This window comes from Hyla sarda, unplaced genomic scaffold, assembly GCF_029499605.1.
Source record: "Hyla sarda isolate aHylSar1 unplaced genomic scaffold, aHylSar1.hap1 scaffold_214, whole genome shotgun sequence".
NCBI classification, from domain to species: Eukaryota; Metazoa; Chordata; class Amphibia; order Anura; family Hylidae; genus Hyla; species Hyla sarda.
The window spans coordinates 368219-395663 of NW_026608806.1; the positions used below are offsets into that span (position 1 = coordinate 368219).

Genomic DNA, 27445 nt, shown 5'->3' on the forward strand with positions numbered 1-27445 from the left:
GACTCTTCATTAGTTTTATTCAGCTTTACAGAAATGTTCCAGTAACCTGATGCCCCTCATAGAGTTGTTCTCCCCAGCCCAGGAAGAGTGTCGCAACCACAAAACAATTCCCCCCAGGAACAATTTCACTTTATAAATAATTATCGTACTACAGGGCAGGTAACAAGCACATGGCCCAATGTTACTTACACAGGGGTGGAGTCTGGTTAGCGGTGGACCCTAAGAGTACACACTGCGCTGTGTAATAATACCGCAGTACCCATGCACACATACCAGCCGCGCACCCAACTGGCCATATACACTGAAATGTAGTGGGATAAGACGCATTCGTCTCCTCACTGGAGTGCAGACCCCGACACTCCAGGACGTAGTGTTGTTCAAAGCATTCATACACCGGACGTCCAGGGATACACACACAAGGATCCGGCGGTCACATCACCAGTCAATGTGCAGGTGAGTGCCACATAAAAAGAAAACATACCCCCTAGTTATATATAAACTATAGCTAATGCCCCGCTACTACAGCCAGCCTCCGAAATATACAGAACAACTGTCTGAGTCATTGGTCACTGCCACAAACTCAACTTATGGAGGGAAACTGAGAAAGGTGACACAGCAATAAGAGGTCCTCAGCAGAACCGGAGGAAAGCATCAGTGAGGGGGCAATAAAGAGGAAAGAAATGGAGGGGGCACTATCATAAATCCCCATGTGACCTCCTATACGAGGCTAGAGGATGGAGATTACTGCATCAACACGTAATGTTACCACAGCCGCAGTCACTAGAGACCTCACACCCCAGGAAGGAAAGAATAAAACCAATAGACTGGATAAGACCTGAGCAAGAACCATGGAGAGAAAATGTGTATGGAGGGGAAAGTGTAAAAAGAATTAGATCGATAGAAGAGATCTACAGAAGAGTGGAGCGTAGGATTAATGTGATCTATGGAAGAGTGGAGTGTAGGATTAATGTGATCTATAAAAGAGTGGAGTGTAGGCTTAATGTGATCTATAGAAGAGTGGAGTGTAGACTTAATGTGATCTACAGAAGAGTGGAGCGTAGGCTTAATGTGATCTATAGGAGAGTGGAGCGTAGGCTTAATGTGATCTATAGAAGAGTGGAGTGTAGACTTAATGTGATCTATAGAAGAGTGGAGCGTAGGCTTAATGTGATCTATAGAAGAGTGGAGCGTAGGATTAATGTGATCTATAAAAGAGTGGAGTGTAGGCTTAATGTGATCTATAAAAGAGTGGAGTGTAGACTTAATGTGATGTATAGAAGAGTGGAGTGTAGGCTTAATGTGATCTATAAAAGAGTGGAGTGTAGACCTAATGTGATCTCTAGGAAAGTGGAGTGTAGACCTAATGTGATCTACAGAAGAGTGGAGTGTAGTCATAATGTGATCTCTAGGATAGTGGAGTGTAGACCTAATGTGATCTCTAGGAGAGTGGAGGGTAGACCTAATGTGATCTACAGAAGAGTGGAGTGTAGACCTAATGTGATCTACAGAAGAGTGGAGTGGAGTCATAATGTGATCTCTAGGAGAGTGGAGTGTAGTCATAATGTGATCTCTAGGAGAGTGGAGTGTAGTCATAATGTGATCTACAGAAGAGTGGAGTGTAGTCATAATGTGATCTCTAGGAGAGTGGAGTGTAGTCATAATGTGATCTACAGAAGAGTGGAGTGTAGACTTAATGTGATCTACAGAAGAGTGGAGTGTAGTCATAATGTGATCTACAGAAGAGTGGAGTGTAGACCTAATGTGATCTACAGAAGAGTGTAGTGTAGTCATAATGTGATCTCTAGGAGAGTGGAGTGTAGTCATAATGTGATCTCTAGGAGAGTGGAGTGTAGACCTAATGTGATCTACAGAAGAGTGGAGTGTAGACCTAATGTGATCTACAGAAGAGTGGAGTGTAGTCATAATGTGATCTACAGAAGAGTGGAGTGTAGACCTAATGTGATCTACAGAAGAGTGTAGTGTAGTCATAATGTGATCTCTAGGAGAGTGGAGTGTAGTCATAATGTGATCTCTAGGAGAGTGGAGTGTAGTCATAATGTGATCTCTAGGAGAGTGGAGTGTAGTCATAATGTGATCTCTAGGAGAGTGGAGTGTAGTCATAATGTGATCTACAGAAGAGTGGAGTGTAGACTTAATGTGATCTACAGAAGAGTGTAGTGTAGTCATAATGTGATCTCTAGGAGAGTGGAGTGTAGTCATAATGTGATCTCTAGGAGAGTGGAGTGTAGAGGTGATGACATCTGTAGATTAGTGGAGTAAGACAGTGTAGTGATGATGGCCTTATTTACTAAGAGTGGAGTTTTCTTTGTGGGTTTTTGTTCCTGACAGGTATTTTTCCATGGTATTTACTTCTGTTTCTTGTATTTGACGATTTTCCCCACAGTTCAAATCCACATTTTATGTGAAAACATTAAAGTAAATGGGAATTTAGGGACCTGAGGGACAGCAGAGTGGAGTATGCAGGTAGCGAAGGGACGAGATCTGAAGAGAAGTCTAGTGTAGAGGAGAGGACATCTGGGGTGGAGGAGGTACAAGGTCTGTAGAGAAGATGGCTCAGCAGGAGAAGCCATGGACATCGACTGGGATATAATAATATTGCTTCATGAGGGAGCAGCTTAAAGTTCTTGTCTGATCTAACTACTGAGTAAGCCCTGCAGTGTGACCTGTTCACATATATATATATATATATTTTTATGGAGGAGGCCGGAGAACCTCACGGGCCTGGCGTATACCGGACCCTGTCATCTGGTGACATCTCCATCACACACCCATCTGTAGACACATAGAATGAGGGACAATCTACCACACATGGACAGTCACACCAGCACGCGGTAATGTTACACACAACCTTCATGCACACAACGCTTACATATACAGAACACGCCATCACAAAACGGACAGAGCGCGGTCACTGCTCCTCCAGCCAGGAGGGTTTGTCGCTGGCCGCGCTGCTCAGCTTGATGTTGAATTGCTGCAGGGAAGCTTCCAGTTGCTGTTGATTTCCGGCGAAGTATGAGGAGATGGCGTTATGGAAGAGGAGGAGCTGCTTGTGCATGACCTTCACCTGCAAGACAGAGGAGGAGGCTTAGGACTGGTGGTCTCTACACTCACCCCGGGACCACATGACCTTCTGTGGCTCTACCTTGTTCTCCTGTAAGAAGCGCAGTTTGATGGTCACATCTCCTCGCAGTTTCTCATATTTGACGCGGTGTGCCTGGAAGTTTTGCTGGGCGACCTCAATGCGGCACAGAGTGGCTGCATCACGTGGTCCTAGACTCAGCTCCTCCAGGTCAGCCCGGTACGCGTCAAACTCCAGCCTGAAAGTCAAAATCTACAGTCAACACTGTGTGTCCCAACTAGAACCCTACAGAAACATGGCCGCCCCCTACTATGACATCGCCGCCCCTACTATGACATCGCCGCCCCTACTATGACATCGCCGCCCCTACTATGACATCGCCGCCCCTACTATGACATTGCCGCCCCTACTATGACATCGCCGCCCCTACTATGACATCGCCGCCCCTACTATGACATCGCCGCCCCTACTATGACACCACTGCCTCTACTATGACACCGCTGCCCCTATTAGGACATCACGGCTTCTACTATGACATCACTGCCCCTACTATGACATCACTGCCCCTACTATGACATCACTGCCCCTATTATGACATCACTGCCCCTACTATGACATCACTGCCCCTATTAGGACATCACGGCTTCTACTATGACATCACTGCCTCTACTATGACATCACTGCCCCTACTATGACATCACTGCTCCTACTATGACATCACTGCCCCTACTATGACATCACTGCTCCTACTATGACATCACTGCCTATACTATGACATCACTGCCCCTACTATGACATCACTGCTCCTACTATGACATCACTGCCCCTACTATGACATCACTGCCCCTACTATGACATCACTGCTCCTACTATGACATCACTGCTCCTACTATGACATCACTGCCCCTACTATGACATCACTGCCCCTATTATGACATCACTGCTCCTACTATGACATCACTGCTCCTACTATGACATCACTGCCCCTATTAGGACATCACGGCTTCTACAATGACATCACTGCCTCTACTATGACATCACTGCCCCTACTATGACATCACTGCCCCTACTATGACATCACTGCCCCTACTATGACATCACTGCTCCTACTATGACATCACTGCTACTACTATGACATCACTACTCCTACTATGACATCACTGCTCCTACTATGATATCACTGCAACTAATATGACATCACTGCCCCTACTATGACATCACTGCTCCTACTATGATATCACTGCCTCTACTATGACACCACTGCCCCTACTATGACATCACTGCCCCTACTATGACATGACTGCTCCTACTATGACATGACTGCTCCTACTATGACATAACTGCCCCCTACTATAACATCACTGCAACTTCTATGACATCACTGCTCCTACTATGACATCACTGCTCCTGCTATGACATCACTGCCCCTGCTATGACATCACTGCCCCTGCTATGACATCACTGCACCTGCTATGACATCACTGCACCTGCTATGACATCACTGTGACATCACTGCCCCTACTATGACATCACTGGCCCTACTATGACATCAATGCCCCTACTATAACATCACTGCCCCTACTATAACATCACTGCCACTACTATGACATCACTGCCCCTACTATGACATCACTGCCTCTACTATGACACCACTGCCCCTACTATGACATCACTGCACCTACTATGACATCACTGCTCCTACTATGACATCACTGCCCCTACTATGACATCACTGCTCCTACTATGACATCACTGCCCCTACTATGACATCACTGCTCCTACTATGACATCACTGCCCCTACTATGACATCACTGCCCCTACTATGACATCACTGCTCCTTTTATGACATCACTGCCCCTACTATGACATCACTGCCCCTACTATGACATGACTGCCCCTACTATGACATGACTGCTCCTACTATGACATAAGTGCCCCTACTATGACCTATGACATCACTGCACCATACTATGACATCACTGCCCCTACTATGACATCACTGCCCCTACTATGACATCACTGCTCCTACTATGATATAACTGCCCCTACTATGACATCACTGCCCCCTACTATAACATCACTGCAACTTCTATGACATCACTGCTCCTACTATGACATCACTGCTCCTACTATGACATCACTGCTCCTACTATGACATCACTGCCCCTACTATGACATCACTGCTCCTGCTATGACATCACTGCCCCTACTATGACATCACTGAACCTATTATGACATCACTGCCCCTACTGACATCACTGCACCTACTATGACATCGCTGCACCTACTATGACATCACTGTGACATCACTGCCCCTACTATGACATCACTGCCTATACTATGACATCACTGCCCCTACTATGGCATCACTGCCCTTACTATGACATCACTGCCCCTACTATGACATCACTGCCCCTATTATAACATCACTGCCCCTACTATGACATCACTGCCTATTTTGACATCACTGCTCCTACTATGACATCACTGCTCCTACTATGACATCACTGCCTCTACTATGACATCACTGCCCCACTATGACATCACTGCCTCTACTATGACATCACTGCCTCTACTATGACACCACTGCCCCTATTATGACATCACTGCCCCTACTATGACGTCACTACCCCTACTATGACATCACTGCACCTACTATGACATCACTGCCCCTACTATGACATGACTGCTCCTACTATGACATGACTGCTCCTACTATGACACCACTGCCCCTACTATGACACCACTGCCCCTACTATGACATGACTGCTCCTACTATGACATCACTGCCCCTACTATAACATCACTGCAACTTCTATGACATCACTGCTCCTACTATGACATCACTGCTCCTACTATGACATCACTGCCCCTGCTATGACATCACTGCCCCTGCTATGACATCACTGCCCCTACTATGACATCACTGCACCTACTATGACATCACTGTGACATCACTGCCCCTACTATGACATCACTGCCCCTACTATGACATCAATGCCCCTACTATGGCATCACTGCCCCTACTATGACATCACTGCCCCCTACTATAACATCACTGCAACTTCAATGACATCACTGCTCCTACTATGACATCACTGCTCCTACTATGACATCACTGCTCCTACTATAACATCACTGCCCCTACTATGACATCACTGCCCCTACTATGACATCACTGCTCCTACTATGACATCACTGCTCCTACTATGACATCACTGCCCCTACTATGACATCACTGCCCCTACTATGACATCACTGCCCCTACTATGACATCACTGCTCCAACTATGACATCACTGCCCCTACTATGACATCACTGCCCCTACTATAACATCACTGCCCCTACTATGACATCACTGCCCCTACTATGACATCACTGCTCCTACTATGACATCACTGCCCCTACTATGACATCACTGCCCCTACTATGACATAAGTGCCCCTACTATGACCTATGACATCACTGCACCATACTATGACATCACTGCCCCTACTATGACATCACTGCCCCTACTATGACATCACTGCCCCTATTATGACATCACTGCCCCTACTATGATATAACTGCCCCTACTATGACATCACTGCCCCCTACTATAACATCACTGCAACTTCTATGACATCACTGCTCCTACTATGACATCACTGCTCCTACTATGACATCACTGCTCCTACTATAACATCACTGCCCCTACTATGACATCACTGCTCCTGCTATGACATCACTGCCCCTACTATGACATCACTGAACCTATTATGACATCACTGCCCCTACTGACATCACTGCACCTACTATGACATCGCTGCACCTACTATGACATCACTGCCCCTACTATGACATCACTGCCTATACTATGACATCACTGCCCCTACTATGACATCACTGCCCCTACTATGACATCACTGCCTATACTATGACATCACTGCCCCTACTATGGCATCACTGCCCTTACTATGACATCACTGCCCCTACTATGACATCACTGCCCCTATTATAACATCACTGCCCCTACTATGACATCACTGCCTCTACTATGACATCACTGCCTATTTTGACATCACTGCTCCTACTATGACATCACTGCTCCTACTATGACATCACTGCCTCTACTATGACATCACTGCCCCACTATGACATCACTGCCTCTACTATGACATCACTGCCTCTACTATGACACCACTGCCCCTATTATGACATCACTGCCCCTACTATGACGTCACTACCCCTACTATGACATCACTGCACCTACTATGACATCACTGCCCCTACTATGACATCACTGCCCCTACTATGACATCACTGCCCCTATTAGGACATTACGGCTTCTACTATGACATCACTGTCTCTACTATGACATCACTGCCCCTACTATGACATCACTGCCCCTACTATGAAATCACTGCCCCTACTATGACATCACTGCTCCTACTATGACATCACTGCCCCTACTATGACATCACTGCTCCTACTATGACATCACTGCTCCTACTATGACATCACTGCCCCTACTATGACATCACTGCCCCTACTATGATATCACTGCCCCTACTATGACATCACTGCCCCTACTATGACATCACTGCCCCTACTATGATATGACTGCTCCTACTATGACATCACTGCCCCCTACTATAACATCACTGCAACTTCTATGACATCACTGCTCCTACTATGACATCACTGCTCCTACTATGACATCACTGCCCCTACTATGAAATCACTGCCCCTACTATGACATCACTGAACCTATTATGACATCACTGCCCCTACTGACATCACTGCACCTACTATGACACCACTGCACCTACTCTGACATCACTGTGACATCACTGCCCCTACTATGACATCACTGCACCTACTATGACATCACTGCCCCTATTATGACATCACTGCCCCTACTATGACATCATTGCCCCTACTATGACATCACTGCTCCTAATATGACATCACTGCCCCTACTATGACATCACTGCCTCTACTATGACATCACTGCCCCTACTATGACATCACTGCCCCTACTATTACATCACTGCCCCTACTATGACATCACTGCCCCTACTATGACATCACTGCCCCTACTATGACATCACTGCCCCTACTATGACATCACTGCCCCTATTATGACATCACTGCCCCTACTATGACATCACTGCCCCTACTATGACATCACTGCTCCTACTATGATATAACTGCCCCTACTATGACATCACTGCCCCCTACTATGACATCACTGCCCCTACTATGACCTATGACATCACTGCCCCTACTATGACATCACTGCCCCTACTATGACATCACTGCCCCTACTATGACATCACTGCTCCTACTATGATATAACTGCCCCTACTATGACATCACTGCCCCCTACTAGAACATCACTGCTCCTACTATGATATAACTGCCCCCACTATGACATCACTGCCCCCTACTATAACATCACTGCAACTTCTATGACATCACTGCTCCTACTATGACATCACTGCTCCTACTATGACATCACTGCTCCTACTATAACATCACTGCCCCTACTATGACATCACTGCTCCTGCTATGACATCACTGCCCCTACTATGACATCACTGAACCTATTATGACATCACTGCCCCTACTGACATCACTGCACCTACTATGACATCGCTGCACCTACTATGACATCACTGTGACATCACTGCCCCTACTATGACATCACTGCCTATACTATGACATCACTGCCCCTACTATGGCATCACTGCCCTTACTATGACATCACTGCCCCTACTATGACATCACTGCCCCTATTATAACATCACTGCCCCTACTATGACATCACTGCCTATTTTGACATCACTGCTCCTACTATGACATCACTGCTCCTACTATGACATCACTGCCTCTACTATGACATCACTGCCCCTACTATGACATCACTGCCTCTACTATGACATCACTGCCTCTACTATGACATCACTGCCCCTACTATGACATCACTGCACCTACTAGGACATTACGGCTTCTACTATGACATCACTGTCTCTACTATGACATCACTGCCTCTACTATGACATCACTGCCTCTACTATGACACCACTGCCCCTACTATGACATCACTGCCCCTACTATGACGTCACTGCCTCTACTATGACACCACTGCACCTACTATGACATCACTGCCCCTACTATGACGTCACTACCCCTACTATGACGTCACTGCACCTACTATGACATCACTGCACCTAGTATGACATCGCTGCTCCGACTATGACATCGCTGCCCCTACTCTGACATCGCTGCCCCTACTCTGACATCACTGCCCCTACTGTGACATCAATGCCCCTACTATGACATCACTGCCCCTATTATGATATCACTGCCCCTACTATGACATCACTGCCCCTATTAGGACATTACGGCTTCTACTATGACATCACTGTCTCTACTATGACATCACTGCCCCTACTATTACGGCTTCTACTATGACATCACTGCCTATACTATGACATCACTGCCCCTACTATGGCATCACTGCCCTTACTATGACATCACTGCCCCTACTATGACATCACTGCCCCTATTATAACATCACTGCCCCTACTATGACATCACTGCCTATTTTGACATCACTGCTCCTACTATGACATCACTGCTCCTACTATGACATCACTGCCTCTACTATGACATCACTGCCCCTACTATGACATCACTGCCTCTACTATGACATCACTGCCTCTACTATGACATCACTGCACCTAGTATGACATCGCTGCTCCGACTATGACATCACTGCCCCTACTATGACATCACTGCCCCTATTATGATATCACTGCCCCTACTATGACATCACTGCCCCTATTAGGACATTACGGCTTCTACTATGACATCACTGTCTCTACTATGACATCACTGCCCCTACTATGACATCACTGCCCCTACTATGAAATCACTGCCCCTACTATGACATCACTGCTCCTACTATGACATCACTGCCCCTACTATGACATCACTGCTCCTACTATGACATCACTGCTCCTACTATGACATCACTGCCCCTACTATGACATCACTGCCCCTACTATGATATCACTGCCCCTACTATGATATCACTGCCCCTACTATGACATCACTGCCCCTACTATGAAATCACTGCCCCTACTATGACATCACTGCCCCTATTATGATATGACTGCTCCTACTATGATATAACTGCCCCTACTATGACATCACTGCCCCCTACTATAACATCACTGCAACTTCTATGACATCACTGCTCCTACTATGACATCACTGCTCCTACTATGACATCACTGCCCCTACTATGAAATCACTGCCCCTACTATGACATCACTGAACCTATTATGACATCACTGCCCCTACTGACATCACTGCACCTACTATGACATCACTGCACCTACTCTGACATCACTGTGACATCACTGCCCCTACTATGACATCACTGCCCCTACTATGACATCACTGCCCCTATTATGACATCACTGCCCCTACTATGACATCACTGCCCCTACTATGACATCACTGCTCCTACTATGACATCACTGCCCCTACTATGACATCACTGCCTCTACTATGACATCACTGCCCCTACTATGACGTCACTGCCCCTACTATGACGTCACTGCCCCTACTATGACGTTACTGCCCCTACTATGACATCACTGCCCCTATTATGACATCACTGCCCCTACTATGACATCACTGCCCCTACTATGACATCACTGCTCCTACTATGATATAACTGCCCCTACTATGACATCACTGCCCCCTACTATGACATCACTGCCCCTACTATGACCTATGACATCACTGCACCATACTATGACATCACTGCCCCTACTATGACATCACTGCTCCTACTATGACATCACTGCTCCTACTATGATATAACTGCCCCTACTATGACATCACTGCCCCCTACTATAACATCACTGCTCCTACTATGATATAACTGCCCCTACTATGACATCACTGCCCCCTACTATAACATCACTGCAACTTCTATGACATCACTGCTCCTACTATGACATCACTGCTCCTACTATGACATCACTGCTCCTACTATGACATCACTGCTCCTACTATACCATCACTGCCCCTACTATGACATCACTGCTCCTGCTATGACATCACTGCCCCTACTATGACATCACTGAACCTATTATGACATCACTGCCCCTACTGACATCACTGCACCTACTATGACATCGCTGCACCTACTATGGCATCACTGCCCCTATTATAACATCACTGCCCCTACTATGACATCACTGCCTATTTTGACATCACTGCTCCTACTATGACATCACTGCTCCTACTATGACATCACTGCCTCTACTATGACATCACTGCCCCTACTATGACATCACTGCCTCTACTATGACATCACTGCCTCTACTATGACATCACTGCCTCTACTATGACACCACTGCCCCTACTATGACATCACTGCCCCTACTATGACGTCACTGCCTCTACTATGACACCACTGCACCTACTATGACATCACTGCCCCTACTATGACGTCACTACCCCTACTATGACGTCACTGCACCTACTATGACATCACTGCACCTAGTATGACATCGCTGCTCCGACTATGACATCGCTGCCCCTACTCTGACATCGCTGCCCCTACTCTGACATCACTGCCCCTACTGTGACATCAATGCCCCTACTATGACATCACTGCCCCTATTATGATATCACTGCCCCTACTATGACATCACTGCCCCTATTAGGACATTACGGCTTCTACTATGACATCACTGTCTCTACTATGACATCACTGCCCCTACTATGACATCACTGCCCCTACTTTGACATCACTGCCCCTACTATGACATCACTGCTCCTACTATGACATCACTGCCCCTACTATGACATCACTGCTCCTACTATGACATCACTGCTCCTACTATGACATCACTGCCCCTACTATGACATCACTGCCCCTACTATGACATCACTGCCCCTACTATGACATCACTGCCCCTACTATGACATCACTGCCCCTACTATGACATCACTGCCCCTACTATGACATCACTGCCCCTACTATGAAATCACTGCCCCTACTATGACATCACTGCCCCTACTATGATATGACTGCTCCTACTATGACATCACTGCCCCCTACTATAACATCACTGCAACTTCTATGACATCACTGCTCCTACTATGACATCACTGCTCCTACTATGACATCACTGCCCCTACTATGACATCACTGCTCCTGCTATGACATCACTGCCCCTACTCTGACATCACTGCCCCTACTCTGACATCACTGCCCCTACTATGACATCACTGAACCTACTATGACATCACTGCCTCTACTATGACATCACTGCCCCTACTATGACATCACTGCCCCTACTATGACGTCACTGCCCCTACTATGACGTCACTGCCCCTACTATGACATCACTGCCCCTATTATGACATCACTGCCCCTACTATGACATCACTGCCCCTACTATGACATCACTGCTCCTACTATGATATAACTGCCCCTACTATGACATCACTGCCCCCTACTATGACATCACTGCCCCTACTATGACCTATGACATCACTGCACCATACTATGACATCACTGCCCCTACTATGACATCACTGCCCCTACTATGACATCACTGCTCCTACTATGATATAACTGCCCCTACTATGACATCACTGCCCCCTACTATAACATCACTGCAACTTCTATGACATCACTGCTCCTACTATGACATCACTGCTCCTACTATGACATCACTGCTCCTACTATAACATCACTGCCCCTACTATGACATCACTGCTCCTGCTATGACATCACTGCCCCTACTATGACATCACTGAACCTATTATGACATCACTGCCCCTACTGACATCACTGCACCTACTATGACATCACTGTGACATCACTGCCCCTACTATGACATCACTGCCCATATTATGACATCACTGCCCCTACTATGGCATCACTGCCCCTATTATAACATCACTGCCCCTACTATGACATCACTGCCTATTTTGACATCACTGCTCCTACTATGACATCACTGCTCCTACTATGACATCACTGCCTCTACTATGACATCACTGCCCCTACTATGACATCACTGCCTCTACTATGACATCACTGCCTCTACTATGACACCACTGCCCCTACTATGACATCACTGCCCCTACTATGACGTCACTGCTTCTACTATGACACCACTGCACCTACCATGACATCACTGCCCCTACTATGACGTCACTACCCCTACTATGACATCACTGCACCTACTATGACATCACTGCACCTAGTATGACATCGCTGCTCCGACTATGACATCGCTGCCCCTACTCTGACATCGCTGCCCACTCCTCTGACATCACTGCCCCTACTGTGACATCACTGCCCCTACTATGACATCACTGCCCCTATTATGATATCACTGCCCCTACTATGACATCACTGCCCCTACTATGACATCACTGCCCCTATTAGGACATTACGGCTTCTACTATGACATCACTGTCTCTACTATGACATCACTGCCCCTACTATGACATCACTGCCCCTACTATGAAATCACTGCCCCTACTATGACATCACTGCTCCTACTATGACATCACTGCTCCTACTATGACATCACTGCCCCTACTATGACATCACTGCTCCTACTATGACATCACTGCTCCTACTATGACATCACTGCCCCTACTATGACATCACTGCCCCTACTATGACATCACTGCCCCTACTATGATATCACTGCCCCTACTATGACATCACTGCCCCTACTATGACATCACTGCCCCTACTATGACATCACTGCCCCTACTATGATATGACTGCTCCTACTATGACATCACTGCCCCCTACTATAACATCACTGCCCCCTACTATAACATCACTGCAACTTCTATGACATCACTGCTCCTACTATGACATCACTGCTCCTACTATGACATCACTGCCCCTACTATGACATCACTGCCCCTACTATGAAATCACTGCCCCTACTATGACATCACTGCTCCTACTATGATATAACTGCCCCTACTATGACATCACTGCCCCCTACTATAACATCACTGCAACTTCTATGACATCACTGCTCCTACTATGACATCACTGCTCCTACTATGACATCACTGCCCCTACTATGACATCACTGCTCCTGCTATGACATCACTGCCCCTACTCTGACATCACTGCCCCTACTATGACATCACTGAACCTATTATGACATCACTGCCCCTACTGACATCACTGCACCTACTATGACATCACTGCACCTACTCTGACATCACTGTGACATCACTGCCCCTACTATGACATCACTGCCCATACTATGACATCACTGCCCCTACTATGACATCACTGCCCCTATTATAACATCACTGCCCCTACTATGACATCACTGCCCCTACTATGACATCACTGCTCCTACTATGACATCACTGCCCCTACTATGACATCACTGCCTCTACTATGACATCACTGCCCCTACTATGACATCACTGCCCCTACTATGACATCACTGCCTCTACTATGACACCACTGCCCCTACTATGATGTCACTGCCCCTACTATGACGTCACTGCCCCTACTATGACGTCACTGCCCCTACTATGACGTCACTGCACCTACTATGACGTCACTGCACCTAGTATGACATCGCTGCTCCGACTATGACATCGCTGCTCCGACTCTGACATCGCTGCTCCTACTCTGACATCGCTGCCCCTACTCTGACATCACTGCCCCTACTCTGACATCACTGCCCCTACTCTGACATTACTGCCCCTATTATGATATCACTGCCCCTACTATGACATCACTGCCCCTACTCTGACATCACTGCCCCTACTATGACATCACTGCCCCTACTATGACGACACTGACCCTACTTTGACATCACTGCTCCTACTATGACATTGCTGCCCCTACTATGACATCGCTGCCCCTACTATGACATCGCTGCACCTACTATGACATCACTGCCCCTACTATGACATCGATGTCCATACTATGACATTACTATGACATCACTGCCCCTATTATGACATCACTGCCCCCTATTATGACATCACTGCCCCCTATTATGACATCACTGCCCCCTATTATGACATGACTGCCCCCTACTATGACATCACTGCACCTATTATGACATCACTGCAACTACAATGACATCACTGCTCCTACTATGAGATCAATGCTCCTACTGTGACATCGCTGTCCGTACTATGACATCGCTGTTTCTACTATGACATCACTGCCCCAATTATGACATCACTTCCCCCTACTATGACATCACTACTCCCACTTTGACATCACTGCACCTACTATGACATCACTGCTCCTACTATGACATCACTGCCCCCTACTATGACATCACTGCCCCCTATTACGACATCACTGCCCCTACTATGACATCACTGCCCCCTACTCTCACATCACTACCCCCTACTATGACAACACTGCCCCTACTATGACGACATCTGCCCCCTACTATGACATCACTGCCCCTACTTTGACATCACTGCTCCTACTATGACATCACTGCTCCTACTATGACATCACTGCCCCTACTATGACATCACTGCCCCTACTATGACATCACTACCCCTACTATGACATCACTGCCCCTACTATGACATCATTGCAACTACTATGACATCACTGCCCTTACTATGACGAAATCTGCCCCCTACTATGACATCACTGCCCCTACTGTGACGACATCTGCCCCTACTGTGACATCACTGCCTCTACTATGACATCACTGCCCCTTCTATGACATCACTGCTCCTACTATGACATCAGTGCCCCTACTATGACATCACTGCCCCTACTATGACATCACTGCCACTACTATGACATCACTTCCCCTACTATGACATCACTGCCCCTACTATGACATCACTGCCCCTACTATGACATCACTGCCCCTACTATGACATCACTGTTCCTACTATGACATCACTGCCCCTACTATGACATCACTGCCCCTACTATGAAATCACTGCTCCTACTATGACATCACTGCCCCTTCTCTGACATCACTGCCCCTACTATGAAATCACTGCTCCTACTCTGACATCATGGTGATGTAATCTTTACAACAGGACACAAGCAGCTGCAGATGACGGCGTCCAATAAGCAGCTGAGCAGACGCCATGTATAGGAATGAACATATGGTGCGGGGGATTACCTCGCCGTCTCGTACTGCTTCACCGTCATTAACGTGTCCTCCATGGTCTTGTTGATCAGGGTGTTGATACTGGACACAAAGAAATTCACAGCTCCCAGCAGGGTCTCCCCGTTCTTGCACAGTAGCTTCTGTGTCTCCGCATTGTACCCAAACTCCTCCTAATGTGAGAGACACATAAAGAACATCACTAAGGACAATATGGTCTATGGAGGTAATAAGTATAGTGTATGGTGGTGGTGGGGATATCCCTGGTGCTCTGAAGGTAATAAGTACAGTGTATGGTGGTGGTGGTGGGGATCTCCCTGGTGCTCTGGAGGTAATAAGTACAGTGTATGGTGGTGGTGGGGATATCCCTGGTGCTCTGGAGGTAATAAGTACAGGATATGGAGGTGGTGGGGATATCCCTGGTGCTCTGGAGATAATAAGTACAGGATATGGAGGTGGTGGGGATATCCCTGGTGCTCTGGGGATAATAATTACAGGATATGGTGGTGGTGGGGATATCCCTGGTGCTCTGGAGGTAATAAGTACAGTGTATGGTGGTGGTGGGGATATCCCTGGTGCTCTGGAGGTAATAAGTACAGTGTATGGTGGTGGTGGGGATATCCCTGGTGCTCTGGAGGTAAAAAGTACAGTGTATGGTGGTGGTGGGGATATCCCCGGTGCTTTACAGGTGATATGTACAATGTATGGAGCTGGTAGACGGGAGCGGATGGGTACATGGGATGGCGGTGGAGATGCGTGTTGCCCCGGATATACATGATATGATGGTAATATTGGGAAGATGTGCTTGGTGCTTTACAGGTGATTTGTACAATGTATGGTGGTGGTAGACGTATCCCTGGTGCTCTGGAGGGGATGGGATGGCGCTGGAGGAGCGTGTTGCCCCGGAGATACATGATTTGATGATAATATTGGGAGGATGTCCTTGGTGCTCTACAGGAGATCTGTACAATGTATGATGGTGGTAGACATATCCCTGGTGCTCTGGAGGGGATGGGATGGCGCTGGAGGAGCGTGTTGCCCCGGAGATACATGATTTGATGATAATATTGGGAGGATGTCCTTGGTGCTCTACAGGTGATCTGTACAATGTATGACGGTGGTAGACGTATCCCTGGTGCTCTGGAGGGGATGGGATGGCGCTGGAGGAGCGTGTTGCCCTGGATGATATGATGGTAATATTGGGAGGATGTCCTTGGTGCTCTGAAGAACTTGTCCAGGACCTCGGAAGGGCGCGTACTGTATGGAGAGAATGTTCACAGGATCTGATGGGGAGGGGATGAATGATGCTCTGGGCAGGATCTGATGGAGAGGGGATGAATGATGCTCCAGACAGGATCTGATGGGGAGGGGATGAATGATGCTCTGGGCAGGATCTGATGGGGAGGGAATGAGTGATGCTCCGGACAGGATCTGATGGGGAGGGGATGAGTGATGCTCCGGACAGGATCTGATGGGGAGGGGATGAATGATGCTCTGGGCAGGATCTGATGGGGAGGGGATGAGTGATGCTCCGGACAGGATCTGATGGGGAGGGGATGAGTGATGCTCTGGACAGTATCTGATGGGGAGGGGATTAATGATGCTCCGGACAGGATCTGATGAGGAGGGGATGAATGATGCTCCAGACAGGATCTGATGTGGAGGGGATGAATGATGCTCCAGACAGGATCTGATAGGGAGGGGATTAATGATGCTCCGGACAGGATCTGATGAGGAGGGGATGAATGATGCTCCGGACAGGATCTGATGAGGAGGGGATGAATGATGCTCCGGACAGGATCTGATGTGGAGGGGATGAATGATGCTCCTGACAGAATCTGGTGGGGAGGGGATGAATGATGCTCCAGACAGGATCTGATGGAGAGGGGATAAGTGATGCTCCAGACAGGATCTGATGGGGAGGTGATGAATGATGCTCCAGACAGGATCTGATGGGGAGGGGATGAATGATGCTCCAGACAGGATCTGATGGGGAGGGGATGAATGATGCTCCAGACAGGATCTGGTGGGGAAGGGATGAATGATGCTCCGGACAGGATCTGATGGGGGAGGGGATGAATGATGCTCTGGGCAGGATTTGATGGGGAGGGGATGAGTGATGCTCCGGACAGGATCTGATGGGGAGGGGATGAGTGATGCTCCGGACAGGATCTGATGGGGAGGGGATTAATGATGCTCCGGACAGGATCTGATGAGGAGGGGATGAATGATGCTCCGGACAGGATCTGATGGGGAGGAAATGAATGATGCTCCGGACAGGATCTGATAGGGAGGGGATGAATGATGCTCCGGACAGGATCTGATGGGGAGGGGATGAGTGATGCTCCGGACAGGATCTGATGGAGAGGGGATGAGTGATGCTCCGGACAGGATCTGATGGGGAGGGGATTAATGATGCTCCGGACAGGATCTGATGAGGAGGGGATGAATGATGCTCCAGACAGGATCTGATGGGGAGGAAATGAATGATGCTCCGGACAGGATCTGATGAGGAGGGGATGAATGATGCTCCGGACAGGATCTGATGAGGAGGGGATGAATGATGCTCCGGACAGGATCTGATGGGGAGGGGATGAGTGATGCTCCAGACAGGATCTGATGGGGAGGGGATGAATGATACTCCGGCCAGGATCTCATGGGGAGGGGATGAATGATGCTCTGGACAGGATCTGATGGAGAGGGGATGAATGATGCTCCAAACAGGATCTGATGAGGAGGGGATGAATGATGCTCCGGACAGGATCTGATGGGGAGGGGATGAATGATGCTCCAAACAGGATCTGATGGGGAGGAAATGAATGATGCTCCGGACAGGATCTGATAGGGAGGGGATGAATGATGCTCCGGACAGGATCTGATGAGGAGGGGATGAATGATGCTCCGGACAGGATCTGATGGGGAGGGGATGAGTGATGCTCCAGACAGGATCTGATGGGGAGGGGATGAATGATACTCCGGACAGGATCTGATGGGGAGGGGATGAGTGATGCTCCAGACAGGATCTCATGGGGAGGGGATGAATGATGCTCTGGACAGGATCTGATGGAGAGGGGATGAGTGATGCTCCGGACAGGATCTGATGGGGAGGGGATGAATGATGCTCCAGACAGGATCTGATGGGGAGGGGATGAATGATGCTCCGGACAGGATCTGATGGGGAGGGGATGAATGATGCTCCAGACAGGATCTGATGGGGAGGCGATGAATGATGCTCCGGACAGGATCTGATGGGGAGGGGATGAGTGATGCTCTGGACAGGATCTGATGGGGAGGGGATGAGTGATGCTCCAGACAAGATCTGATGGGGAGGGGATGAATGATGCTCCGGACAGGATCTGATGAGGAGGGGATGAATGATGCTCCAGACAGGATCTGATGGGGAGGAGATGAATGATGCTCCGGACAGGATCTGATGGGGAGGGGATGCATGATGCTCCGGACAGGATCTGATGGGGAGGAGATGAGTGATGCTCCGGACAGGATCAGATGGGGAGGGGATGAATGAAGCTCCGGACAGGATCTCATGGGGAGGGGATGAATGATGCTCCAGACAGGATCTGATAGGGAGGGGATAAATTATGTTCACAGGATCTGATGGGGAGGGGAAGAATGATGCTCCGGACAGGATCTGATAGGGAGGGGATGAATGATGCTCCGGACAGGATCTGATGAGGAGGGGATGAATGATGCTCCGGACAGGATCTGATGTGGAGGGGATGAATGATGCTCCGGACAGGATCTGATGGGAAGGGGATGAATGATGCTCCAGACAGGATCTGATGGGGAGGGGATGAATGATGCTCCGGACAGGATCTGATGGGGAGGGGATGAATGATGCTCCAAACAGGATCTGATGGGGAGGAAATGAATGATGCTCCGGACAGGATCTGATGAGGAGGGGATGAATGATGCTCCGGACAGGATCTGATGGGGAGGGGATGAGTGATGCTCCAGACAGGAGCTGATGGGGAGGGGATGAATGATACTCCGGACAGGATCTGATGGGGAGGGGATGAGTGATGCTCCAGACAGGATCTCATGGGGAGGGGATGAATGATGCTCTGGACAGGATCTGATGGGGAGGGGAAGAATGATGCTCCGGACAGGATCTGATAGGGAGGGGATGAATGATGCTCCGGACAGGATCTGATGAGGAGGGGATGAATGATGCTCCGGACAGGATCTGATGTGGAGGGGATGAATGATGCTCCGGACAGGATCTGATGGGGAGGGGATGAATGAGGCTCCTGACAGAATCTGGTGGGGAGGGGATGAATGATGCTCCAGACAGGATCTGATGGAGAGGGGATAAGTGATGCTCCGGACAGGATCTGATGGGGAGGTGATGAATGATGCTCCAGACAGGATCTGATGGGGAGGGGATGAATGATGCTCCAGACAGGATCTGATGGGGAGGGGATGAATGATGCTCCAGACAGGATCTGATGGGGAAGGGATGAATGATGCTCCGGACAGGATCTGATTGGGGGATAAATTATGTTCCGGAAAGGATCTGATGGGGGGGGGGGGATGAATGATGCTCCAGACAGGATCTGATGGGGAGGGGATGAATGATGCTCCAGACAGGATCTGATTGGGGGGATAAATTATGTTCCGGAAAGGATCTGATGGGGAGGGGATGAATGATCCTCCGGACAGGATCTGATGGGGGGGGGATAAATTATGTTCCGGAAAGGATCTGATGGGGAGGGGATGAATGATGTTCCGGACAGGATCTGATGGGGAGGGGATGAGTGATGCTCCAGACAGGATCTGATGGGGAGGGGATGAATGATACTCCGGACAGGATCTGATGGGGAGGGGATGAGTGATGCTCCAGACAGGATCTCATGGGGAGAGGATGAATGATGCTCTGGACAGGATCTGATGGAGAGGGGATGAGTGATGCTCCGGACAGGATCTGATGGGGAGGGGATGAATGATGCTCCAGACAGGATCTGATGGGGAGGGGATGAATGATGCGCCGGACAGGATCTGATGGGGAGGGGATGAATGATGCTCCAGACAGGATCTGATGGGGAGGGGATGAATGATGCTCCGGACAGGATCTGATGGGGAGGGGATGAGTGATGCTCTGGACAGGATCTGATGGGGAGGGGATGAGTGATGCTCCAGACAAGATCTGATGGGGAGGGGATGAATGATGCTCCGGACAGGATCTGATGAGGAGGGGATGAATGATGCTCCAGACAGGATCTGATGGGGAGGAGATGAATGATGCTCCGGACAGGATCTGATGGGGAGGGGATGCATGATGCTCCGGACAGGATCTGATGGGGGGGGGGGGGGATAAATTATGTTCCGGAAAGGATCTGATGGGGAGGGGATGAATGATGTTCCGGACAGGATCTGATGGGGAGGGGATGAGTGATGCTCCAGACAAGATCTGATGGGGAGGGGATGAATGATACTCCGGACAGGATCTGATGAGGAGGGGATGAATGATGCTCCGGACAGGATCTGATGGGGAGGGGATGCATGATGCTCCGGACAGGATCTGATGGGGAGGAGATGAGTGATGCTCCGGACAGGATCTGATGGGGAGGGGATGAATGAAGCTCCGGACAGGATCTCATGGGGAGGGGATGAATGATGCTCCAGACAGGATCTGATAGGGAGGGGATAAATTATGTTCACAGGATCTGATGGGGAGGGGAAGAATGATGCTCCGGACAGGATCTGATAGGGAGGGGATGAATGATGCTCCGGACAGGATCTGATGAGGAGGGGATGAATGATGCTCCGGACAGGATCTGATGTGGAGGGGATGAATGATGCTCCGGACAGGATCTGATGGGGAGGGGATGAATGAGGCTCCTGACAGAATCTGGTGGGGAGGGGATGAATGATGCTCCAGACAGGATCTGATGGGGAGGGGATGAATGATGCTCCAGACAGGATCTGATGGAGAAGGGATGAATGATGCTCCGGACAGGATCTGATGGGGAGGGGATGAATGATGCTCCGGACAGGATCTGATGGGGAGGGGATGAATGATGCTCCGGACAGGATCTGATGGGGAGGGGATGAATGATGCTCCAGACAGGATCTGATGGGGAGGGGATGAATGATGCTCCGGACAGGATCTGATGGGGAGGGGATGAATGATGCTCCAGACAGGATCTGATGGAGAGGGGATAAGTGATGCTCCGGACAGGATCTGATGGGGAGGTGATGAATGATGCTCCAGACAGGATCTGATGGGGAGGGGATGAATGATGCTCCAGACAGGATCTGATGGGGAGGGGATGAATGATGCTCCAGACAGGATCTGATGGAGAAGGGATGAATGATGCTCCGGACAGGATCTGATGGGGAGGGGATGAATGATGCTCCGGACAGGATCTGATGGGGAGGGGATGAATGATGCTCCGGACAGGATCTGATGGGGAGGGGATGAATGATGCTCCAGACAGGATCTGATGGGTGGGATAAATTATGTTCCGGAAAGGATCTGATGGGGAGGGGATGAATGATGCTCCGGACCGGATCTGATGGGGAGGGGATGAATGATGCGCCGGACAGGATCTGATGGGGAGGGGATGAATGATGATTCGGACAGGATCTGATTGGGGGGGGGGGATGAATGATGCTCCAGACAGGATCTGTTGGGGGGAGGATGAATGATGCTCCGGAAAGGATCTGATGGGGAGGGGATGAATGATGCTCCAGACAGGATCTGATGGGGAGGGGAAGAATGATGCTCCGGACAGGATCTGATAGGGAGGGGATGAATGATGCTCCGGACAGGATCTGATGAGGAGGGGATGAATGATGCTTCGGACAGGATCTGATGTGGAGGGGATGAATGATGCTCCAGACAGGATCTGATGGGGAGGGGATGAATGATGCTCCAGACAGGATCTGATTGGGGGATAAATTATGTTCTGGAAAGGATCTGATGGGGAGGGGATGAATGATCCTCCGGACAGGATCTGATGGGGGGGGATAAATTATGTTCCGGAAAGGATCTGATGGGGAGGGGATGAATGATGTTCCGGACAGGATATACCTCCTCTTCTGTACAGAGATGCCAACCTGTAATTCTGGAGATTTCTGGCTGAGGTCAGAGAAGGCGTCACCCAGGGCCCTCTGAGTCTGCACAAGGCTGTAGAAATGGGCTGTCAGAGCTCGGGCCAGCTGCAGGACCCCTTCATACTTCCGCTTAGTGTCTCTTAGAAGCTCAATTTGGGTCTCCAGCTCCAAGTCCACTGTTCGGGACCCCCGGCCAAAGCGCTCCGAGATTAACTGTTTTGTGCACTGCAGGGAAGAGAGTGAGATCAGTGACAGACATCATGGGGTACAGAGGTATACACACAACATGCTCAGTAAGAGGAGAGACTGGGGTACAGAAGAGGACGGCAGAAGAGGAGGATTCAGGAGGACAGCAGAGGAGAAGGAGTATTTAGGAGGACGGCAAAGGAGGAGGATTCAGGACAGTAGAGGAAGAAGGACGGCAGAAGAGGAGGATTCAGGAGGACGGCAGAGGACGAGGATTCAGGAGGACAGTAGAGGAAGAAGGACGGCAGAAGAGGAGGATTCAGGAGGATGGCAGAGGAGGGAGGATTCAGGAGGATGGCAGCGGAGGAGGATTCAGGAGGATGGCAGCGGAGGAAGAATGGCAGAAGGGGAGGATTCAGGAGGATGGTAGAAGAGGAGGATTCAGGAGAACAGCAGAAGAGGAGAATTCAGGGGGATGGCAGAAGAGGAGGATTATGGAGGATGGCAGAGGAGGAGGATTAAGGAGGAAGGCAGAGGAGAAGGAGGATTCAGGAGGATGGCAGAGGAGGAGGATTCAGGAGGAAGGCAGAGGAGGAGGATTAAGGAGGAAGGCAGAGGAGAAGGAGGATTCAGGAGGATGGCAGCGGAGGAGGATTCAGGAGGATGGCAGCGGAGGAAGAAAGGTAGAAGGGGAGGATTCAGGAGGACTGCAGAAGAGGAGGATTCAGGAGGATGGCAGAAGAGGAGGATTCAGGAGAGTGGCAGAGGAGGGAGAACGGCAGAAGAGGAGGATTCAAGAGAACGGCAGAGGAGGGAGAACGGCAGAAGAGGAGCATTCAAGGGGACGGCAGAAGAGGAGGATTCAGGAGGATGGCAGAGGAGGGAGAACGGAAGCAGAGGAGTATACAGAAGGATTACAGAGGAGGTAGGATTCAGGATGACGGCAGAAGAGGAGGATTCAGGAGGACGGCAGAAGAGGAGGATTCAGGAGGATGGCATAGGAGGGAGAACGGAAGAAGAGGAGTATACAGAAGAATGACAGAGGAGGCAGGATTCAGGATGACGGAAGAAGAGGAGGATTCAGGAGGATGGCAGAGGAGGGAGAACGGAAGAAGAGGAGTATACAGAAGAATGACAGAGGAAGTAGGATTCAGGTTGACGGAAGAAGAGGAGGATTCAGGAGGATGGCAGGGGAGGGAGAACAGAAGAAGAGGAGTATACAGAAGGATGACAGAGGAGGTAGGATTCAGGATGACAGCAGAAGAGGATGATTCAGGAGGACGGCAGAAGAGGAGGATTCAGGAGGACGGCAGAAGAGGAGGATTCAGGAGGACGGCAGAGGAGGGAGGATTCAGAAGGACGGCAGAGGGAGGATTCAGGAGGATGGCAGAAGAGGAGGATTTAGGAGGAAGGCAGAGGAGGAGGATTTAGGAGGAAGGCAGAGGAGGAGGATTCAGGAGGACAGAAGTGGAGGAGGATTTAGGAGGACAACAGAAGAGGAGGATTCAGGAGGACAGCAGAGGAGGAGGATTCAGGAGGATAGAAGAGGAGGAGGATTCAGAAGAAAGGCAGAGGAGGAGGATTTAGGAGGACAGCAGAGGAGGAGGATTTAGGAGGACAGCAAAGGAGGAGAATTCAGGAGGATGGAAGAGGAGGAGGATTACGGAGGATAGCAGAGCAGGAGGATTCAGAAGGATGGCAGAGAAGGAGGATTCAGGAGCAAAGCAAAGAAGGAGGATTCAGGAGGAAAGCAAAGGAGGATGATTTAGGAGGGTTGCAGAGGAGGAAGATTCAGGAGGACGGGAGAGAAGGAGGATTCAGGAAGACAGCAGAGAAGGAGGATTCAGGAAGACAGCAGAGAAGGAGGATTCAGGAGGACAGCAGAGAAGGATTCAGGAAGACAGCAGAGAAGGAGGATTCAGGAGGACGGCAGAGGAGGAGGATTCAGGAGGATGGCAAAAAAGTAGGATTCAGGAGGAAGGCAGAGGAGGATTTAGAAGAAAGGCAGATGAGGAGCATTTAGGAGGACAGCAGAGGAGGAGGATTTAGGAAGACAGCAAAGGAGGAGGATGGAAGAGGAGGAGGATTAAGGAGGATAGCAGAGGAGGAGGATTCAGAAGGGTGCAAGAGGAGGAGGATTCAGGAGGACAGCAGAGGAGGAGGATTCAGGAGGAAAGTAGAGGAGTAGGATTCAGGAGGACAGCAGAGGAGGAGGATTCAGGAGGACAGCAGAGGAGGAGGATTCAGGAGGACAGCAAATAAGAAGGATTCAGGAGAAGAGAAGGATGTGAAAGGAGGAAGATTAAGGAGGACGGGAATGAAGGGAGGACGGCAGAGAAGGAGGATTCAGTACAAAAGCAGAGGAGGAAGATTCAGGACGACAGCAGAGGAGGAGGATTCAGGATGACAACAGAGGAGGAGGATTTAGGAAGACAGCAAAGGAGGAGGATTCAGGAGAATGTAAGAGGAGGAGGATTAAGGAGGGTGCAAGAGGAGGAGGATTCAGGAGGACAGCAGAGGAGGAGGATTCAGGAGGACAGCAAATAAGAAGGATTAAGGAGAAGAGAAGGATTAATTAGTAGGATGTCAAAGGAGGAAGATTCAGGAGGACGGGAATGAAGGGAGGAATGGCAGAGAAGGAGGATTCAGTACAAAAGCAGAGGAGGAGGATTCAGGACGACAGCAGAGGAGGAGGATTCAGGATGACAACAGAGGAGGAGGATTCAGGAGGACGGCAAAGGAGGAGGATTAAGGAGGATGGAAGAGGAGGAGGATTAAGGAGGGTGCAAGAGGAGGAGGATTCAGGAGGACAGCAAATAAGAAGCATTCAGGAGAAGAGAAGGATGATTTAGTAGGATGTCAAAGGAGGAAGATTCAGGAGGACGGGAATGAAGGGAGGACGGCAGAGAAGGAGGATTCAGTACAAAAGCAGAGGAGGAGGATTCAGGACGACAGCAGAGGAGGAGGATTCAGGATGACAGAGGATGAGGATTTAGGAAGACAGAAAAGGAGGAGGATTCAGGAGGATGGAAGAGCAGGAGGATTCAGAAGGGTGCAAGAGGAGGAGGATTCAGGAGGCCAGCAGAGGAGGAGGATTCAGGAGGACAGCAAATAAGAAGGATTCAGGAGAAGAGAAGGATGATTTAGTAGGATGTCAAAGGAGGAAGATTCAGGAGGACGGGAATGAAGGGAGGACGGCAGAGAAGGAGGATTCAGGACAAAAGCAGAGGAGGAGGATTCAGGACGACAGTAGAGGAGGAGGATTCAGGATGACAGTAGAAGAGGACGATTTAGAAGGATGGCAAAAAAAGAGAATTCAGGAGGACGGCAGAAGAGGAGAATTCAGAAGAACAGCAGAGGAGGAAGATTCAGGAGGACAGCAAAGAAAGAGGATTCAGGAGGACAGGAGGAGGATTTAGGAGAATGGCATGGGAGGAGGATTTAGGAGGACGGGATTGGAGGAGGATTAAGGAGGACAGCAGAGGAGGAGGATTCAGGAGGATGGCAAAGGTGAAGGATTAAGGAGGAGGGCAGAGGAGGAATATTTAGGAGGATGGCAGAGGAGGAAAATTTTGCAGGATGGCATAGGAGGAGGATCGAGGAGGAGGAGGGCAGAGGAGGAGGATTTAAGAGGATGGCAGAGGAGGAGGATATAGGAGGATGGCAGAACGGACATAGGAAGTTGTCAGTACTGGGGAACTCTCTTACTTTGTATGTGTTGATCCCCCACTTTTTCACCATGTCAAACTTTTCCACGGCTAAACCCCGAGACAGCTCCTCAGATGTGAGTGACGGGTGTGAGGACATCTGAGACCCTGGAAGAAAAGACATCACATTCACCAAAGAAGAGTAACGTCAGTCTCTTCTGAGGAAGCACCTAACACCAAAAGAGGAGTGGTCTATGGACCTGCT

General features: G+C 49.3%; 1 protein-coding gene across 1 annotated transcript; it reads right to left on the minus strand.

Annotated features, from left to right (window-relative positions):
- On the minus strand, nucleotides 1-27392 carry ARFIP2 (ADP ribosylation factor interacting protein 2). Its single transcript, XM_056552947.1, has 5 exons — nucleotides 27242-27392; nucleotides 23351-23572; nucleotides 16286-16443; nucleotides 3164-3338; nucleotides 1-3085 (listed from the first exon to the last, which is right to left on the minus strand). Exons 1-5 carry the CDS (start codon nucleotides 27362-27364, stop codon nucleotides 2930-2932), a joined length of 834 nt encoding a protein of 277 aa, XP_056408922.1. The 5' UTR covers nucleotides 27365-27392; the 3' UTR covers nucleotides 1-2929.
- Nucleotides 27393-27445: the final 53 nt, after the last annotated feature.